Consider the following 19,675-nt stretch of genomic DNA (forward strand, 5'->3'; position numbering starts at 1 on the left):
ATTAAGAATCATCTTTATGAGATTTTAACCGTAATAAGAAGCAGTTCCCTTGAAAGTTAGTAGAAAGTTCAGGGCCATTTGTGATACCGGTAGCCTACAGTATTTTTGACAAAACTTTTGAATCTTGTTAAATTCAACATTACATAAATATTGTATCAAATATAATTACTATAAGTTTCTCGGCAGCCGATTTGAAGCAAGAATTGACAGCGATAGACACCGTGTTTCGCCCATGAAGCTGGGCTCATTAGTATCGCACCGTATTCTTGCCACAAGGGTAATCTTGCCCCTTCTTCACAAATATAATTACTATTGACCTAATACCTAAACAAGTTCTTATTCAAATGGAATTGGCATGAACATTAATTGATTATGTTTGTTTTTATATTTTAAACGTTCTTTTCCATCATCTACATGTTACATCTTCTTACCACAGTTGTAGTTTGTTTCAGAAGTACGTTTATTTTATATCAAACAAATGCAATTAAACGCAATAATTGGGATATCCACTACCGTGTTTATTATTTTATTGTTGGTGGTGATGAAAATGACACGATTTTGCAAGAAGCTCAAACATATCGTCAGAAGCAATGGAGTCGAAGAACAAAAATCTGACGAGTAAGTTGGAACTGGGAAAACGATATACTTAATATAGGGTAGCTGTTGTTTTTAATATATTAAATTCATTCACTATATGGTTTCATGTCGATTTAAAACAAACGAATAACTTTAAAACTAATTTGATACACGTGTTGACAGACTTTCACGAATATATTTTTAAAAGGTTTCAGGTAGTTTTCAATCTTGAAATTTACATACTCACCGGTCAAGCTCAAATTACAAGTATGAGATAAAACAAGCAAAATCACCTTTTAGTTTATTTTAAAAAAATATTTAAAAGCGCTTGTTTTGTATAAGTTTTAGAGCTTACTTTTTAAACACATTTGCATTGCTACGTTCACATCACAAGACAATTAAAAATCTCAAAAAACTGTTGATAAACTTTAACCAGCTCTGGGCCAACCAGCTCTGGGCCAGCCCAGGGATTGTTTTCCAATCTGTACATCAATCAATCAATCAATCATTTTATTTTTCGTCATTAACGCGTCCGGGACGAAAAAGATACTAACTACAAAAATCGATATAAGCCTACCAGCACGTTAACGAACGGGAAAAAGTGGCAAAACCTTGAAAAGTTTAAAACGTGCCTGAATGAAAAATTATGTAGTAGGCTATATATCAGTAGTTAGCACGGACACAAAAAACAAATAGCAAAAAATAAAACAAAAACAGAGAGAAGCACACATGTAGTAATGAATGACAGCCTAATAAAAAGTGTTGAGGATTGAATTTGCCAGTTCCAATATTGATGTGGATGAGCATTGAGCAGTCATAATAATAATAGGATGGAGAAAGAAAACCGGACATAAAAGAAACCCATCATCAGGCAAAAGGCCGTTTCAATGTGGCCCAGGAGAGCAGGTGTTGAGCTCTTTCTATGGTTAGACTGCACATCACACAGTAGCCTAAGACGATTGAGGTTTGATATCCAGTTTAAGTTTTTGTTTCTTGTCCTGGTGGGTGATGGAATGGATGAGCTGGTAGATGATGATGTCCTGATGGTGTTGATGAAGCTCTCATCCCCTTTTGCGACGTGTCGTGTTGATTATGGAGTATTGCGTTTGCTGTTAATATCTACAAACATAAAAGTAGCCTACAGCACAAGCAATCGATATTATTGTTAGGCAAGCCTAATCTTTTGTAAATAATTTCGGATTTCCACTAAAATCTTCACAAGAATGCAAGAAAGCCTTTCTACGTTGTCTTTCTATTGCGTGTCCGTTTTGCTTAAATGTTGTTTTAGTTTGTGAATAAAAAGTGACAGGCTGTGAACCTCTTTGACGTATTTAAAAAGGTTGGTGAAGCAATCTGGTAGTAAATTGTTGTGAAATTTAAACACGAAAACACCAATTTCCAGTTTGAACAATTGCTCAATTGATATCGAGATCTTGCTACAACTATCATTGTTGAGACGGAAAATACGATGAAATTTGTCACAGATTTTTTGAAGTTTTTGTATAAGTCCTTCGTTGCCATATTTCCAAGTCGTAATGCAATACCTCAGGTTACTTTCAATTAAAGAATGGTATAAGCAGATCAAATTTGACAAATTAAGACAGGGTCTAATCTTGGTTTTTAATTTTTTTCAACTCAATAACTTACTTCGATCACAAGCACGTTTTAACGTTCGCGTTTTGTCGCTTCTACCTTTTTCTTGACCTTTGCTATGTTGATGTGTATTGTGTTGATATGATGGTCAGAAATAAAAAAACAACTGAACTGAACTGACTGAACTTGGTAATTATGCCAAAATTTCTTCGAAGCTTTTGCAGCAAATGTTGCATGTGTGGTTTCCATGAAAGATTTTCATTCAGAGGCAGGCCAAGGAAACTGATATTATGTACTCTCTCAATTGGTTGATCATTTATACTTAAGATTTGCTTACACTTATTCGCACGTAAACTGTTAGTATCAAATACCATGTATTTTGTTTTGTTTACATTGAGTGATAATTTATTTGCTACAAGCCATTTGACAACTTCTTGCATTTCTGTATTGGCCGCTTCATGCAATTTATCTACACTCTTACCTGACATGAGAAGATTTGTGTCATCCGCAAAAATGATGGAATCAGTACAATTTAAACAATTTGGGAAGTCGTTAATGTAAATTATGAATAATAGAGGGCCTAAAATAGAACCTTGGGGCACACCACACTTTGTTTCTAATGGAGTTGAAACACTACCAGAAATTTCTACTGTCTGAAAACGATTATTTAAGTAGCTTCGAAACCACTGGAGGGGTGTTCGTCTGATACCATAGTGATAAAGTTTTGTCAGAAGTATTTCATAATTTACTGTGTCAAAAGCCTTTGATAAATCTAGAAAGATGCCAAGGGTTGCTTCTTTATTTTCCATTGCTTTGTAGATCTTGTTGGTTAGCAGTGTAGTAGCCTGGTTCGTGGAGTGGTTATGTCTAAAACCAAACTGCTGGGTGTAAAAGAAATTACGCTGATCAAGGAAATAGTATAATCTTGAATACATGACTTTTTCTAAGATTTTTGAGAAGCAAGACAAAAGACTAACTGGTCTATAGTTACTGCAATTGCTTGGGTCTCCTTTTTTATAGATTGGCACTACTTTACCGATTTTAAATGCTTTTATGAAGTCACCGTGTACCAAAAATAAGTTAAAAATATGTGTTAGTACTTTTATTATGTTATCGGGGGTATGCCTTAAAATTTTGCCTGGAATGCCATCAGTACCACAACTTAACTTTGGTTTCAAAGATTTAATAAATCCGTAAATTTCTTCAAAACTTGCAGGTTTTAAAAATATTGATTTGGGTGATGAATTTGGAAGATACTTGGAAAAATGATCAGCAGAATGTGGAATTTTTTCAAGTAATTTTTCTGCCACAGTAATTTTTCTGCCACATTTTAAGCCTCGAATAAAATCATCATGATCATGGTAAAAAGAGTGCTTTTATTATCTCCTTATGTTTTCATATTTTTGTTGCTCCAATTATCCTCCTCTAGACGTAACCGTGTGATGACCATCCTGGTTTACCAATTCTTCTTCTTCTTCATCGTGTGTCACACGGCCGTAGCCTAGAGCATCACGCAAGCTCTTGCTCTATCGTTGAACTCGGCCAAATCCTGTGCAGAGCACCTTACTTTTAGGTCAGGGCATTCGAGTAGGTGTTGCATTGTTTGCTCCTGTCCGCATTTGCAACTTGTGCTCCCCATGGAATACCCCAGTGTCTCATCAAAGTTTTACACCTGCCAATACCAGTTCTTAAGCGGTTGAGGCATCGCCAATACTTCCACGGTTGACCACTTGCAAGCTACGTGCATTGGTACAACGTTCGTACAAAACAAACAGGGTTTAAAATCTAAATATTGAAGAAAAAATAACATCACATACCTTGCACGTCATAAAACGTTTGGTATTTTAGTCAGTGACCGAACATTGTGGCTTAGTTCTGCACCGTGTACGTTTGTTTACTATGTGTAGTGATAAAAACTAGTGATAGATTAAAATGTTCAGCACGATTTCTTAAGCTCTGTATTTTTGTTCAAATGGGAGTGCACGTTGGTACGTTTAGTTATTCGATTAACTTCCTGGTTTTGCAGGTTACGATTTTTGGCTGTAGGCTATACTGTGCAAGAATTAATATATCGGGCAACTTCGTTGAACTTTAAACTGCATATTAAGATCATATCCTTACCTTTTGAGAAGTTATCTAACAAAATTTAGACAATAACAAAAAGAGTTTCTGCACTAAGTCTCAAAATCCTAACAATTATTGTTGACAACCAACTTGCAATCGTACGTTGTATTCTACGTTTTAAATCTCATAAAACAAGAAACTAGCAACAAATTTTAAAGCAACAGTTGGTGGAAAGTAGCATCTCTGGTTCGTTGACTACTTTACTCTTCTTGGAGAACAAAACCAAACGCATTGAGAAATGCATCCTCCACGTTGATCGTCAACGCTGGTTGGTTGGTTTTGAATCTTTATTCTCGGACTGACAAAGCCTTGATAGGTTATTTATGGTAGTTTCGCATACTTGTAAAGACTCTTGACGCAGGGCTGGTTACCGAGATTGGCAGAGTGATTTTTTTCTGATTGTTGAAGTGTTGTTGCCTGGGAATTATTCCATTCATTAGGTGCCGCTGAGTGGAGAGCAGTCCTGAAATGAGTTGCTCAAGCGCACACCCCGAGAGCCAAACCATGTCGCCAGAATATTTGAAAAACTCTAGCCGAACTTCAATATAAGGCCAGACCAAAAGCAGCTCAATCTTTTCATTATGAAGATAGTCCAAAGACTCAGTATTTGTAAATTTGCATTGAAAAAAACTAAAATGACAATCTATTTATATTGATTTCCCTAACCACAATTTTTTTTTTCATAAACACGAAATATTTTTCTTCACCCACTCTTTACTTCTGAATATATATAGGCCTATATTTTTTGGTGGTAATCACTTTTAGCTACTTGCGCCTACTTTACAAAATATTAATTTCAGTTGAAAATTCGTAGATAGGCTACTACAAATCTTTCAATTGCACGTTTATTTTGGAATAAACTTACTTAGCCTACATTTGACATGATTAGCTCCTGCGTCCCCGGGCCTGCGTCAGTGGTTCAAAGCCTCTACAAGTATGCGAAACTGTCAGGATTAAGCTCTGCAAGAAGCTTTCCCAGTCCGAGGATAAAGATTCAATCAATCAATCTATAGCAATTTATCGAAAATCAATAAGCTTATATTTGTTTGCCAACTGTGCTCTTTTATACAGTTAGCCTACTTTTTGTGGTTGTGGAGTTGAAACTTATCATTTTGCCCAAATTGCAATACCACATGCAATTGCTTCCAAAATCGATGATAATGCATTTTACATTCATTGGAAAATATCAATGCATCTTATAAATTAGAAGAATTACGTGAAGTCTATAAACTAGTGAGACGTTGAAACATCATGGTAAGATTGATTTTCCCAAATAACTGGACATTTTGCCCAAATTCGCGACCGCCCCCCCTGCCCCCCATCTCCTACGGCTATGCTTGCAGCTATGTCCAATTTTTGTATTCATTACATCATTTCGGTCTCGTGCACGCTTTCTTTAAAGTTTACGTTTTGTCACTTCTACCTTTTCCAGACTCTTGTTATGCTATGGCAAGTAACATTTTTTGCTTTGATGGTCGGAAATAAAATATGAAATCGAAACTGAACTGAAATTTCATGATATTTTGTTTTTTATTTTTGAGAAAATCAGAAAAAAAAACGTTTAGGCTACATTTATGGTCATGGGTGAGCCTCAACCGTTTCCATACCGGCGTCAGACATGTTCCATTCAACCATGCACCAATGAGGAATGGCTTCTTCTTTCTCCTGTGAATATGCTGCTCAGAAATAGACTACATCATCAACAATTGCGCCATCTTCAAGCCACCTAATGAAGTGGAAAGTCTGCTGGTCTTGGATGATGAAACCAAAGACTGACTGCTCTTTACGTAGCAGCCTTTAGTGTAGTCCAGAAACATCGTGAATCGAGTCTCCGACAAGTCAGCAGTTGTAAACTGAAGAAATAGCACTTGAGTATGTGACAACTGAGCTAGCAACATTTCAGCAAGTGGCAGAGGATGGCAAATGATGAAACTGAGCAAGTAACAACTGAACAAGCCGAAGCTTGACACGTCACATGTCAGCAAAATCAGTTTAACAAGCGATGACTAAGCAAGCCCGAACTGAGCAAGCAAACCTCATTTGCTGACTTGGCAGTACCGGTAGCTGAATTGAACTTGCTGAGGTAAATCACTTGGTGAGTTGTCACATGCCGAGTGGCCTGACAACCTTGTTGATTTGAGATAGTAAAAAATAGACCCTCGGCCCAGAGGCTCACACGATGACGACGTGGATGGTCATTGATGACATGACACAAGTTTCAAAATGAAGCATTTCTTTAATTAATCAGTTGCATAATTACACCCGTCGTTTTGGTGAAGCAAAATTAAATCTGAAATAAAGATATCATTAACATCACTAATTTTAGTTGGTTGGTTCAGTCGCCTCGGCATCCGCTAATGCTGGTCGTTATCCTGCCTCAGCTTTCCTAAAGAAAACATGTTTTCATGATTTTTCGGAAACTAAACATCAAACAGAAATTTTTGCTTATGAGGTTTGAAGTCTTTTCCTAGTGGGACCAATTGGTGGCACAAAAATCAATGTTGCACATGTACACAATGCACAATTTTCGATAATACAGTTAGGCCTAGGCTACATTTTAATCAATTTCGAAATTTCAGCGCTTCGAATGAGTGGTTGAATTTTTTAACATTTTAGATTGTTGCATTGATACAGCCGTGTTGTTTGAAGAAGAGTTTATCTTATCATCTTATGATAAAAATGTGTAAAAAAAATATTTCAGCATTTTTCAAGCTTGCAAAAATATGGAGATTTTTTTGTTTTGTTCAGTTTGATTATAAATCTTTAATTTACGACTTCTCATGCTCTTTGTCTTACTTGAACCAATCGAAGCATGTGAATCGTCGGTAAAATCAAGAAAACATATGAGTCACTATCCTCAGGAAAGCGCAAATCCGAAGCTGTTGATTTTATGTTATTTTGCTAGTAATGTTTTTTGTCCTGAACTTCCAAGTATTGGATTTGCAGAGCGCCATTAATTGCTACGATTGCGTTGCCAAAGGCAAAAGTCAAGGCATAAACAAACGTAGCTCTCTGGTCATCAACCAAACGAAATTAACATGAATAAAGTTGCAATTATGAATTTCAAGTGGAATTAATGCTCAATTGAGACTTTTTGTCACGTGACAAGAAGGAAGCAAAGGAATTTAATGACTCAAAAAACGTTTGCTGTTGTTGAAATTGTAGTAATAGCCTACAGCTTTGCCGAAGATAATCGAAAAACTAAAAAGTAAGATTCCAGAAAATTTAAACGACGAAAGCACTGTTTCAATTGTTTTTAAATAAGTTTATATAAGTTTGTCCAGTTGTTTTAGAATCTACACAATGTTTTCAAGTGTAGACTATAGAGTCTGTATTTATTATTTTATGTCTTGGAGAGTATGACAGGAGTTTAGAGGGTATGACAGGGGGTCTAGAAGGTATGACAAGGAATCCAGAGGCAGAGGGTATGACCGGGGGTTTAGAGGGTACTTTTGAACCCGAGCCCTGCATGCTTTTATTGCCCTGCAACCTTTTTGAGAGGTTAGGAAGTTTGACAAAACCTCCGCGTATTCTTTGAATATGATGCGTTTTTCTTAGAAGTGTTTTGATTTGAGGCCTGAGGATCTCATTGGTACCCGGCCCAAGTTATCTTTGCAACGGCCCTGTGTACATGCTGTTATGTCAGAAAATTAAACGATAACTAAAAGATATTATAAAATGAGTCACTTAATAATTAATTTTCTTCTTTTTTCAGGCAATCCAAGGAGACAGAATTCACCGTGAGCGTGGAATATGACTTGTGGGGCGACAGTCCAAACATAAAAACAGTATCGGGACTGATTTCTACTTTTGTTCGTTCCAAGTCGAAGCAAAGCAGGCCAGTCGATCTACGCACCGTTGCCTCATATCGCCATTCCTTGCGTCGCTTTCAAAAGCAGCACGAAGCTTATGTATTAGCAAACACTTTACCTACTTATCAAGAAGCGACAAAACCAGAAGATTTTCGACCTCCGAATTATTCAAACCCTGAAGACTGTCCAGGCCCTAGCTCTGAATCGTTTGTTTGATAACAAATAGTCAAATCAGGCGCAGCCTGCGGCGTTGTAAAGTGAAGGGAAGGGTCGGAAAAAGTGCCAAAAGAGAAATAAATTATTCCTTGCAAAAATATTTATTAAATTATCAGTGACATTTTTCTTAGCACATCACTAGGGAACTGTATGCCGAAAGCTAGTGCATATTGCTATTGCCACAGCGAACTCGCAGCATCAGGCTAAAACAGGTCGTTAATATCTACATTGTGAAACCAAGTAACGATCATGCTGCTAAAACCGAAACTCAATTTATTGCTTATCATGAAAAGTTAGTGATGACATATTGTAGTTGCAAAAAATATTTCCGAAAATTTGCTCAACAGTAAATCACCATTCTGACCACCCAATGGTTCGACAAAAATCTTCTCCTGTTGACGAAGAAGAGGTAAAAGCAAGCAGTATGATTATTTTCTTAGCATGAGGAGTTAATCTTCCCATTCCAAGAATCATCCTCAATACAGAAACACTCAGGTGGATGACATACTTTACAGGCACCTTTACCACAAGCAACAATAACATCTTGACACTGCAATAACCTCAATGGGCTTTCTTCGGCCTTCCATGCCTTCCAGGCTTGTTCTGACCCACGGTAAACTGTTTAAATTTTGTTTTAAAAAAAACACTCTCGGTCTGAATACTCAAAGCGTGCTCTGAATTTCTACCTCAGATGGAATGCCGTCATATTCAGGCTGTGACGTAACAATATCACGTTAAAACTCAAGGAATTATAAACGCTGTTGACTATCCAAGAATATTACGAAAGGAAGCGCACGCGATCCTCCTTTTATGCTGGACCATGCTGCTCGAGTTGTTTAGCGGCAGAGAACTTTCTTAAAATGAATATTCAGTCTTGATTTTCTTACAATTGACTTATCGCAGACCACTTTAAAAAAGATTTAATGCCGGCTTACTCTAAGAAACAATTTATAGGTAAAAAAATCATAATGTTTGAGGTCTAAAGTGAAAACATAATGTTAAACATAAAATTATAATGTTTGAGGTCTAGAGTGAAAACAATGCGTTGTTGTTGCATTGTTTTCACTCTAGACCTCAAACATTATAATTTTTTTACCTATAAATTGTTTCTTAGAGTAAGCCGGCATTAAATCATTTTCAAAGTTTGCAATGTAACGCAATGTAATGTTTGCAATGTAATGCAACTTTTCTTCAAGATCCAATAAATCAGTTCCCTTTTACGTTGATTCAACTTCTTCAAACGTTTGATCAATGTAAAACAGAGCTGATTTTCTGGCTGGGATAGGCGTTCTATAAATTTTGAGCAATGTCACGAATTAAGCCGATTACCGTTTCCCAGACAACAAAATTTATCAATTTTATATTGATTCAACGTCTGCGGATGTCGAATCAATGTAAAAATGACAAGTTTTGCTGCCTAGGTGGTCTCTTCTCATTACTTGTGTAAGCAACTTCTGATGTATCGGTTTGTAGTTTGAAAATGTAGGCTGATGTAACGAGAATGTTTCAATGTGGTCGTTTGTAATTAGTCATCGAAATGTGCCAGGATCACTTTCAATAGACTTATTTCTATTCAGTTGCAAATGCCATTTTGTATTTAAACAATGTTTTACATTATTATTATTTATGCTTTGAAGCTGTAGAAGTCTTATCTTTGACCAAGAGCTTTCCATTACCGTACATTAATTTTAAAATGTTTGTATTGTATCCCCACTCTTACAAGATATTGTCTTACTGTGTTTACTTTATTACAAAATATGCTTTTCATGATTGCTTTGAGTATTGCCATTGTTTAGTGCAGATTTGCAACTAGGACGAAATAAAATATTGTTTGATTTCAAGGCGTGCTGTGTTGGTGTCCAGGAAATAGGTTTTGAAAATCCTATGGTTTAGAAAATATTGTTCGATTTACTGATTTTCTGTACGCTCTTTGATTATTTTTTCGGAATAATTACTTTATTAATCTATTTCTATTTTTTCTTTATAGAAAAGCAGTGTGGTTTGTCAACTTTTTTTTTGTAATTTCTTCAGGACATTCATTCTATGATGCAGCCACAACAAAGAGACAACAGCTTTTAGTTGAGTTTGTTTTCATAGCATTTTAATGGTTGTGTGCAATTTCAATCATATTTTGTGTAAGCAATTTTATGATCTCGTCGAAGCTGATTTTTCCTCATTGAAAAAGGTTAAAGGAACAGCAAAATGTTTAACGACTTAATCTGACAAATAAATTGGTTTGTTTTTAGCTGTCACTTTTGCTGCACAGGCCTACAATTATCCAAAAAGATGTGAAAGTTGGTCAATGTTAAAAATCTACTTGCATTTTGCGTGCTTACAAAACATGTCCTCTTTTTAGGTGATGAAAGCAAGGACATCGATAGCGTCGTCCACGATGAAAGTACGGTAGGCCTAGATTAGATTGTCCAGGCTTTCCCAGTTTTCTCCTGAGTTTTAACAAAGTTCATGAAAAACTAGTTTGGTGAATGTGCGACGCTTTTATTGCTAAATTCATGGGTGAATTTATTTCACTAACTGCCCCTGGCTGTGTCTCCAAAAATAACCTACCAGGCTGTTATATAAATGGAGCTATTTCATTCTATATATAAAAAATGTTTAATCCTATTGTCAAAGTCACGACACTTCTACCAGCAAGGCCATGTATCAGAACCCATGTTCTTGTCCATTACTGAGAAAAGATATGAGGTTAAATATACACATTCTTGAATCTCTAAATCGCTCGTGCGCAATATGTGGCTTGCGGGCCTGTAGTGGGGCACTTTGGCCTTTAGATTCGACAACTTCATGCTTAATCAGAAACAGTCTATGTCAGAAACCTTTAGCTTTTCTTGCTATTTCAAAGGGAGATCGCAAGAAAGATTACAGATTTTATCGTGATGACATTTCATAATCTGTCACGCACAGGCACTGACATGGTAAATACTGCCGTTATAGAAAAACAACACAAAAAACAATGAATGAAACCTTCTCACGCAAGAAGACAATGAATTGATTTGCACATGATACAATAGACCAGGGCTACTCAACTGGCGGACCGCGGTCCGAATCCGGACCTTCTGGGTGTTCATCGTGGACCTTGAAATTTTGGAAGAATAACCTCATTGCCACGTTTCAGGGCTTCTTTAAACAGATTTCTACTGCGAGGAAGCAATTTTTACTGTGATTATCCTAGTTGCTGGGGACTTTTCCTCCCAGACCCTAATACCCGGGACTACAGAGAAGGGGACTTCCGACTCAAAAACGGCATGGGCCTTAAGAGGGTTACTACCGCTCAAACGAAAATCGACAAAAGATAACATCTAAACGTCTTTCTGTTTCATGTAACAACTTTTAAGGGTACTCAGCACAAAATTGAGTAAGCTGTGGCTATATTTACACTATATAGTGTAATAATTACCTCAATAGTGTTGCCAGATAAGGAATTCTGCCCTAGTTTGAGAAAAGTTTAAAGCTGTTGAAAACAAAAACTTGAATTTTGTAAGTTTTTTTAGTCCTGGGCAAAGATGAAAACGCTAATCTTATTCCTAACTCTAACCCTTACCTTAACCCTTCCTAACTTTAATCCCAACTCTGGCAACACCTGATTGTAACCACGGCATTAAGTGTGGAAAAATAGCCACTTCCAATTGAGTATATAGTGAGAAAAAATATGCAAACACTGATAAAACGTAACTTTAGTATTATATATTTCACTATAACATTTAAAATCATAAGGCTACATGGAATCGCCAATACTATGAGACCGTATAACCTATTTTCATTTTTTTGAAAAAAAAAAACAAAGATGATTATAATACTGCCGCAACGCCAACATTGTTAGGCCTATGTGTTTCCGGAGGCTCCAGGTCCCCTGCTGCCACGGCAAGCATATTAACCCTTGAAAGGGGGGTGTCACGACTGCCAAGTCGCTCATTGTTGCCTGGTTTCGGAGGATGTTTGAAGTACCTTGATTGGGGTAGGATCTCTACACAAACATATAGAAAATAATGTAGTGCAGTCGAGCATCTGTAGGAGCAAACAAACCTCCACGATCAGCTAACTCAAACAACTGGGAATATTCTTCTGGTACACAGTCTTGGATTTTATGTACATTTATAATCTTGCACAAGCAATTCTTTGCAAGCAGAGCACTTTCTTCGGTGAGATACACTAAGTCCAATGTATCCACTAACAAAGCACGTAACATTAGCATCAACAATTCAACATCAGATAAATCATCTATGCTAACTACAACAAAGAAATCATCAAGCCATTTGAAAGAGGAAGCGTCTGAAATTTCCGGGGGAGATTGGTCAGAGGATACCAGGCAAGATGCTGATACCAAAGCTTGTTGTTGTAACAAACTTAAACAACGAACTTTTTTTCTGACTCGAGCAGCTGCTTTACTGACATGAAGAAGTTACCTCCATTGGTTTGACAATACCAACCAAAGCGCGATTCAATAGGATCAGACATAAATTTTCCACTCATCAGGACATAATCATGCTTCTCCTGGAGGTATTCAGCAAGTTTCGGAACTGCACACATGCTCTGAATACAAGCCGTAAACGTTTCAGTGGGAAGTCCATTATTGCTGGACTTTTTCCACTTCATAAATATATCCATTGCTTTCCAAAATGCAACTTTTTGTTTTCAACAGCTTTAAACTTTTCTCAAATTAGGGCAGAGTTCCTTATCTGGCAACACTATTGAGGCTATTATTACACTATATAGTGTAAATATAGCCCCAGCCTATTTATAAAGTCATTTCACTGTAATGGTTCTTAGTTGGATGAGTAAGAAAGCCTACCTGTTGCATGCATGGTTGTCAAATTCACATGCAGTAGCCTATTTTGAATGTAATGAAAGTGAACACTTTCATCTTCAACAACTTTTAAGTATCCTTCAGGCAAGATTGCGTCTTGCAGCTAAAGCAAAAAAGAATTAAAATCACACAGAGCATCAAGTTGAAACAATGCAAGTTTTTGCTTTTCTATTCGTTCGTTTTCTTTGTCACATCAAGAAGCAGTACCGGTACCAGATGTTGTTGGTCGAGACATAGAGAGTGTTTTTTGACAAATGCCTTGGCAGGTGAGGAAAAATAGATCTGGAACAGCATTTTCCTTTAGTCGCAACGTTGATACCCTTGGCGCCCAAGTGCTTCACGCCGGATGCAACCTAATTCATACCATGAAAAAATCAAGAGAAAAAATAGCACAAAGCCGAAGTCGCTAATCGGAGTTTCCACAAACATTTTAAAGTTAGGGTTAGAGTTAGTGTTAAAAAAAATTAGGGTAGGTTAGGATTAAAAAAAATTAAAAAAGCCAAAATAACACACGGATCAGAGTTTCCGCTTAACCCTAACTTTAAAATGTTTGCGGAAACTCCAATTAGCGACTTCGGCTTTGTAGCGATCAAGGCTTTGTGCTATTTTTTCTCTTTACGAATTGGTCATGGTACGAATTAGGTTGCACCCCTTCATGCCGACTCTCTTTATGTATTCTTCCCGAAAATGCTCCATGCACACTCTGTGCGAGTTAGTTAATGTCCAATCTTTACGCAGAATTGCTATAAACCATTTTCTTTTCAACTCTTCATTCTTTGGAAAGACAAACATTGAAATTTTGGCATCTGTCGGTTAGATTTGTGACCTGACTGGCATTGAGGTACCGTAGGCTACACAAAATGTTTTACGGTAACCAACTAAATTGCTGATAATTGTGACAAAAAATGTACAAATATACAATAAACACTGAAAAACATATATGTTTGCAGGTAATTTATAGAATACATCAGCCAAAATTGTTAAAAACATGTTCTGTCAATAGCCTCACAGCAATTGCAGTTGAACTGTCTAAAAAAAATCAAAAAGCTTAGCCTAGCCTGAATCACCATTTTATAACGTTGCTTGCTGTATTGCTTTTTGTTCAAGTCTTTCTCACCATTACTCTGCACACTTGTCTTAACTTTAAAGCAAAGCAAACTTAGACTACTACATCACTTCATAAGTTAACCTCCAGTCCAGGGTTGTCAGATTAGTTGTAGCCTTCCCTTCCAGATTGCAGGTCTAGACATTTCATTTTAAGTCTAAAACAAAATATATACCATTTATTAGGCAGTATAGCCTAGGGTACGTTGTAAAATACCGGAAACCTCGAAATGTCATTAAACGAATTAGCAAAAGCTGCCGATCAAATGTCAAATCTAACAAATGTTTTCCATGCCACAGTAAGCGCAGTGCAATTGTCGGCAAGTGTGTCTAATCTTCAGTCTGACCGGAGCCGTCAACCTGCTTATCCCTACTAAATGCAATGAAAAAAAGGTAATTACCGAAACAATCTAGACTTGTCTAAACAATCCCAATTTGCTTCTAAAAATTATTCCAGATTCTAGACATTTTTTTTCTCTCCTAGACAGTTCGTTTTGATTCCAGATCTGGAATCAATTATTCCAATCTGACAGCCCTGCTCCAGTCTTCAACTGACAAACCAATACTGAACAAGCGAACATGCCACTAAGAGGTTCGCGCATGCGCACAACGACCCTCTTAAAGCCCAAAGACAGAAGCAACATTTTTTCAGTCGGAAGTCCCCTTCTCTGTAGTCCCGGCCTAATACTTTCTCAGAAATCCAATTCGCGTTACATTTTACCTAAAAAAGTGGTTGGGTAGCCTACAGATAATTTAACTTTCGTGGTTGCGTGTGAAATAACTTATTCACCGCACCGCTAAAAATATTCAACTTGTCAAATTGGACCTTAGTTAAGATTAGTTGAGTAACTCTACAATAGATGATAAGGTAACTTCTCAGTAACCAAATATTTGCGCCTTTCTGCAGAGAAAATACAAAAAGAAAAAAAACTGTAAAGATCTTAAGAAGCTGTAAAGCTATAGTAAAAACTAAGTAATGAGAAAAATATCTTAGTGTCGATGTGTGGTTTAATAAAAAATACAGAACACTAAGCCCAAAAATAATAGTTTAAGCCATAGGAGATACCAGTGTTATTCGGAATAAATTTTACAAAACTTAAATCACTAAAATTCAGAGATTAAGTTTCAAAAACTTTATTTTGTGCGGCATTAGACAACTATATTGTGTAACTTATGACAAAAAATTGAACTGAAATTAAACCCCACGGTCGGGGTTTGTTGGAACACCGCACCGGTTTAATCAGAACATTGTTTTTTTTTGTATATAGCCTATACAGCATTCAAATATGTCTGTCAATCGAGGTCAACTATCAAAAGTGTTTAACGTCGACGAATCTATTGCAGATTGGAACTTGACAAGTTAACAGTGAAGACATGCAGCGATTCAGTAAATGCGGTGTTCAAAACTGTCTGTCAGTCAATGTCAACAATCAGGATTTTTCCATTTCAATCAATCTAAGGTGAATTGGAGCCTGACAAGCTAACAGAGAAGACATGACCTGCAGAGATTTAATATAATATGCAGTGTTCAAAACTGTTTGTCAATCAATGACAAAAATGTTTATCAATCTATGGAGAACAATAAAGCCTGTTGCTTTTAACATCATTCAAAATGCTTCAAATAACCCCACAATGCTTTTAAAAGTGAAAACGTACTGTCATGTAGGTAAGCTAACCACTAAACCGGGTAACTGACCTTTCTCTGCTTTTTCTAATAGGCTACAATGGCATCTACAGTCAATATAGACCTGTGGTTCTTAACCGGGAAGGGGGGGGGGACATGTCTCCCTTGGGAAGTGTCGAAAAGAGTAAAACAAAAAGAGTAAAATGTTGAAAACAAAATAAATATTTTTTTTAAGTGTTTAAATTATATTTTTACACTCACTGCGTTATTTATCGAAGATTCTCAACATAGCCGTAGGAGATGGGGGCAAGAGAAAAAAATGGGCAGGGCAGGGGTAGAAAATGCTTCGTGCATTTCAAGGCTTGGTCTACCTTTACATGTGGCAGAGATTTAACTGTGATTTTAGTAAGTCTGTTCATTAACTGTTGAAAATAAGACAAAATAATGACAAGTTAAAAACAAACACATTTCTTAGAAACAAGCTGATCGACAATAAGTTTTTCTAAGACATTGCTCTTCAAAACAAGGACAAATCTTAGAAATAAGGACAGTAGGCCTATGGCAATCTTGTTTATAGCACTGAAATAGAAGCTGTATCAGCTTTGAAAGGTTGGTACCCGGTCTTTTGGTCGACAGACATTTGGTCGACAGGACGTTTGGTCGACAAAAATTTGGTCGACAAAACATTTGGTCGACAGGACGTTAGGTCGACAGGACGTTAGGTCGACAGAACGATTCATTTTAGGGTTAGGGTGAGTTAACTAACCTTAACCCTAACTTACCAAACCCTAACTCTAACCCTAACCCAAATGTCTTGTCGACCAAATGTCTTGTCGACCAAACGTCCTGTCGACCAAATGTCTTGTCGACCAACTCCAAATGTCTGTCGACCAAATATCTGCCGACCAAACGTCCTTTCGACCAAATATCTGTCGACCAAATGACTGTCGACCAAATGTCTGTCGACCAAACGACCGGCTACGGAAAGGTTGATATGTTAGTACGGTCTTAGGGAACCGTGAATATTTTTAGTGACCTCTTAAAAAGCGCGCAATTATTCGTCTGCAATAAACTATGGGCTGCAGCTGACACATAAATTTGTTTTTTAGCTTTAACTTGTGTTGCATGGAGCTACAACAAGACGGACTAGCCTATATAGGCTAGTCCGTCCGTCTTGATCTACAATAATCTAAGAAGATGTTAAAAATTCTTCAAACCTAACAATCCACATGCATTTCACATGCTTACGAAACATGTCCTCGCTTTGGGTAATGAAAATAAAAAAGACCCACTTGTTACGATCACATATTCTAGCTCTAGCGTCATAGCAGGTTGCCTCTTTTTACTTTTTTGTGTGAGTGACTGCTGATGTTCACTGCATTTCAACTTTTTACAATCAACAAGTGAGTTTGTTAATTGGCTGTGCAAATTAAAGATAGGTTACTGTTCATTTCAGTTGTTTTTTATGTCTGACCTTCACAGCGAAAACAATACACGTCAACATAGCAAGGGTCTAGAAAAAGGTAGAAGCGACAAACCGCGAACGTTATAACGTGCTTGACACTGTTTTTCTGAAGCTTATTTTACATCTTTTAATTTTGCCTTACTTTCCTTTTGTTAGTGCAAAATCTATTTGTTTACTTTGTTGTTCTTTTCATGTTCGTGGCAGCAATAAAAAATAAAATTGAAACTAATACTAGACAACATTTTATCTTTTCCATTTCTAAAAAGAAGAGCAGGACTATAAATTTCGCTATAGCGATTATAGGCTATGTTGACAACGCAAAGCGTTCCTAGTTTCCTGTGAGCTATTAACCTATTTCAAGGAATCCAAAATTCCAAATAGCCTACAGTAATTGACATGCATTTCGTTAGTCTGCATGATTTAATAGTAGCCTACAGGAAAAGATTACTCTGAACTGGTTTCCCACTTTCTGACCTGAATTTTGAACTATCTATGACGAATGCAAATAATGCACTGGTCAATCGGACAAGTGATTGATTGATTGAATCTTTATCCTCGGACAGGGAAAGTTTCTTGAAGAACTTAATCCTGGCAGTTTCGCATACTTGTAGAGCCTTTGGATCACTGACACAGGCCCGGTCACCGAGATTGACAGAGTGAAGTTTCCGATTGTTGAAGTCTTGTTGCCGGGGAACTATTCCATCCATTAGATGCCGCTGAATGGAGAGCAGTCCTTAACGTGCGTTGCTCAAGCGCACACCCCGGGAGTCGAACCAGCGCCGCTTGATCTTGAAGCTTCTTCATTCCAGAAGTGACGCGCTAACCAACTGAGCTATCGGGGTTATCTCTGTGCTTGAGTTATCTCAGGTATATATATTGATTGATTGATTGATTGAATTTTTATCCTCGGACTGGGAAAGCTTCTTGCAGAGCTTGCAGAGCACTAACCAATTGAGATATCGGGGCGGCTATTGAATATCGGAAGTGGCTATTTTTCCACACTTAATGCCATGGTTACAATCAGGTGTTCCCAGAGTTAAGGTTAAAGTTAAGAAGGGTTAAGGCAAGGCTTAAAGTTAGGAATAAGATTAGGGTTTTGATCTTTGCCCAGGACTAAAAAAATTTCCAAAATACAAGTTTTTGTTTTCAACAGCTTTAAACTTTTCTCAAATTAGTGCAGAATTTCTTATCTGGCAATACTATTTAGGCTATTATTACACTATATAGTGTAAACATAGTCACAGCCTTGAATATCAGTAGGCTATGTAGCCTATGTAGAATGGCTAAATCTTGCTAGACCAGATAGACTCAAAAGTAGTGAAAAGAATATGTAGGGGCTCAACTAGGGATGGTTAAAAACGTTTTTTTTAGTCGTTGTTTTTAATTGTTTTGCATTAAGTTTTTTTTATTATTTCCAATCATAAACAAACAAAACCTAACAACCACATAGCATTTAACATAGTGAAAATAAACTAAAAATTACAAAATTTTCGGCCATATTCATGTTTGCCCTTTCCAAGCAACCAACTGACTGATGTTTTTCATAAATTGAAATTACAAAACTGATCTACATAGTTGATTAAACTACCATTCAATGTTTTATATGCAGAGAAAACTTTTTCTCAAACCGTAGAAAATTTCATGATCAGATCACCGCTTCAATGCGTGGTGAAAATCTGCAGATAAATCTGCATCAGGCATTGCAGAGTGCAAAAAACAGTGTTGCAGAACGTGTTTTCGAATATTAAATTCTCATCAGTGCAACTACGTTTATGAACGCAATAACAACGGTTAAATTTAAACTCAATACAATACATTACAAACATTATAAGGACATATTCTCAGTGTTCAATTGAATATTAATAAATCCAGAGACATCAGAAAATCACTTCCCGCATGCAATTCCAGACCGACATTACTCGCTTAAGGTTTTTTTTCTGTTAAAACAAACTTAATGTTCAAAGCAAAAAAGCCATCACAATGAACATCTACCGAAGTATACTAATTTACAGTACTTAGATAAGCAATGAAAATTAATAGACGGTATTGTTGTTAATATCAATTCAATATGATTTCAGTGATTATAATACAATGTAATACAGTAGCGTATCCAACTAATTAGCGACGACCTTTTAAAGTGCACGTTAATTCGAACAGAAATAAGAATTTATCAAAAGTCTCAGTCATTTTAGAAGATTTCACCACCGGTTACAGGACCATCAATGATGGTTACCTACATAGCTACATTACCTACCTACATAGCTACATTACTTACCTACATAGCTACATTACCTACCTACATACAAAAATCAAAAAATCTTATGCATTTATATTTTTCG

General features: G+C 36.7%; 1 protein-coding gene across 1 annotated transcript; it reads left to right on the top strand.

Annotated features, from left to right (window-relative positions):
- Nucleotides 1-503: 503 nt before the first annotated feature.
- LOC145787959 (uncharacterized) lies at nucleotides 504-9,314 on the top strand. Its single transcript, XM_082599797.1, has 2 exons — nucleotides 504-618; nucleotides 8,009-9,314. The coding sequence occupies exons 1-2, from the start codon at nucleotides 542-544 to the stop codon at nucleotides 8,319-8,321; spliced, it is 390 nt and encodes a 129-aa protein (XP_082455923.1). The 5' UTR covers nucleotides 504-541; the 3' UTR covers nucleotides 8,322-9,314.
- The last annotated feature ends 10,361 nt before the right edge of the window (nucleotides 9,315-19,675 follow it).

Source organism: Aplidium turbinatum, chromosome 18, assembly GCF_918807975.1.
Source record: "Aplidium turbinatum chromosome 18, kaAplTurb1.1, whole genome shotgun sequence".
Lineage (NCBI taxonomy): Eukaryota > Metazoa > Chordata > Ascidiacea > Aplousobranchia > Polyclinidae > Aplidium > Aplidium turbinatum.

Bases quoted from the DNA above. Each gene is read 5' to 3' on its own strand.
- LOC145787959 (XM_082599797.1), top strand. From the start codon at position 542: ATGAAAATGACACGATTTTGCAAGAAGCTCAAACATATCGTCAGAAGC. The intron at 619-8,008 runs GTAAGTTGGAAC...TTCTTTTTTCAG, and splicing joins GAAGAACAAAAATCTGACGA to GCAATCCAAGGAGACAGAAT.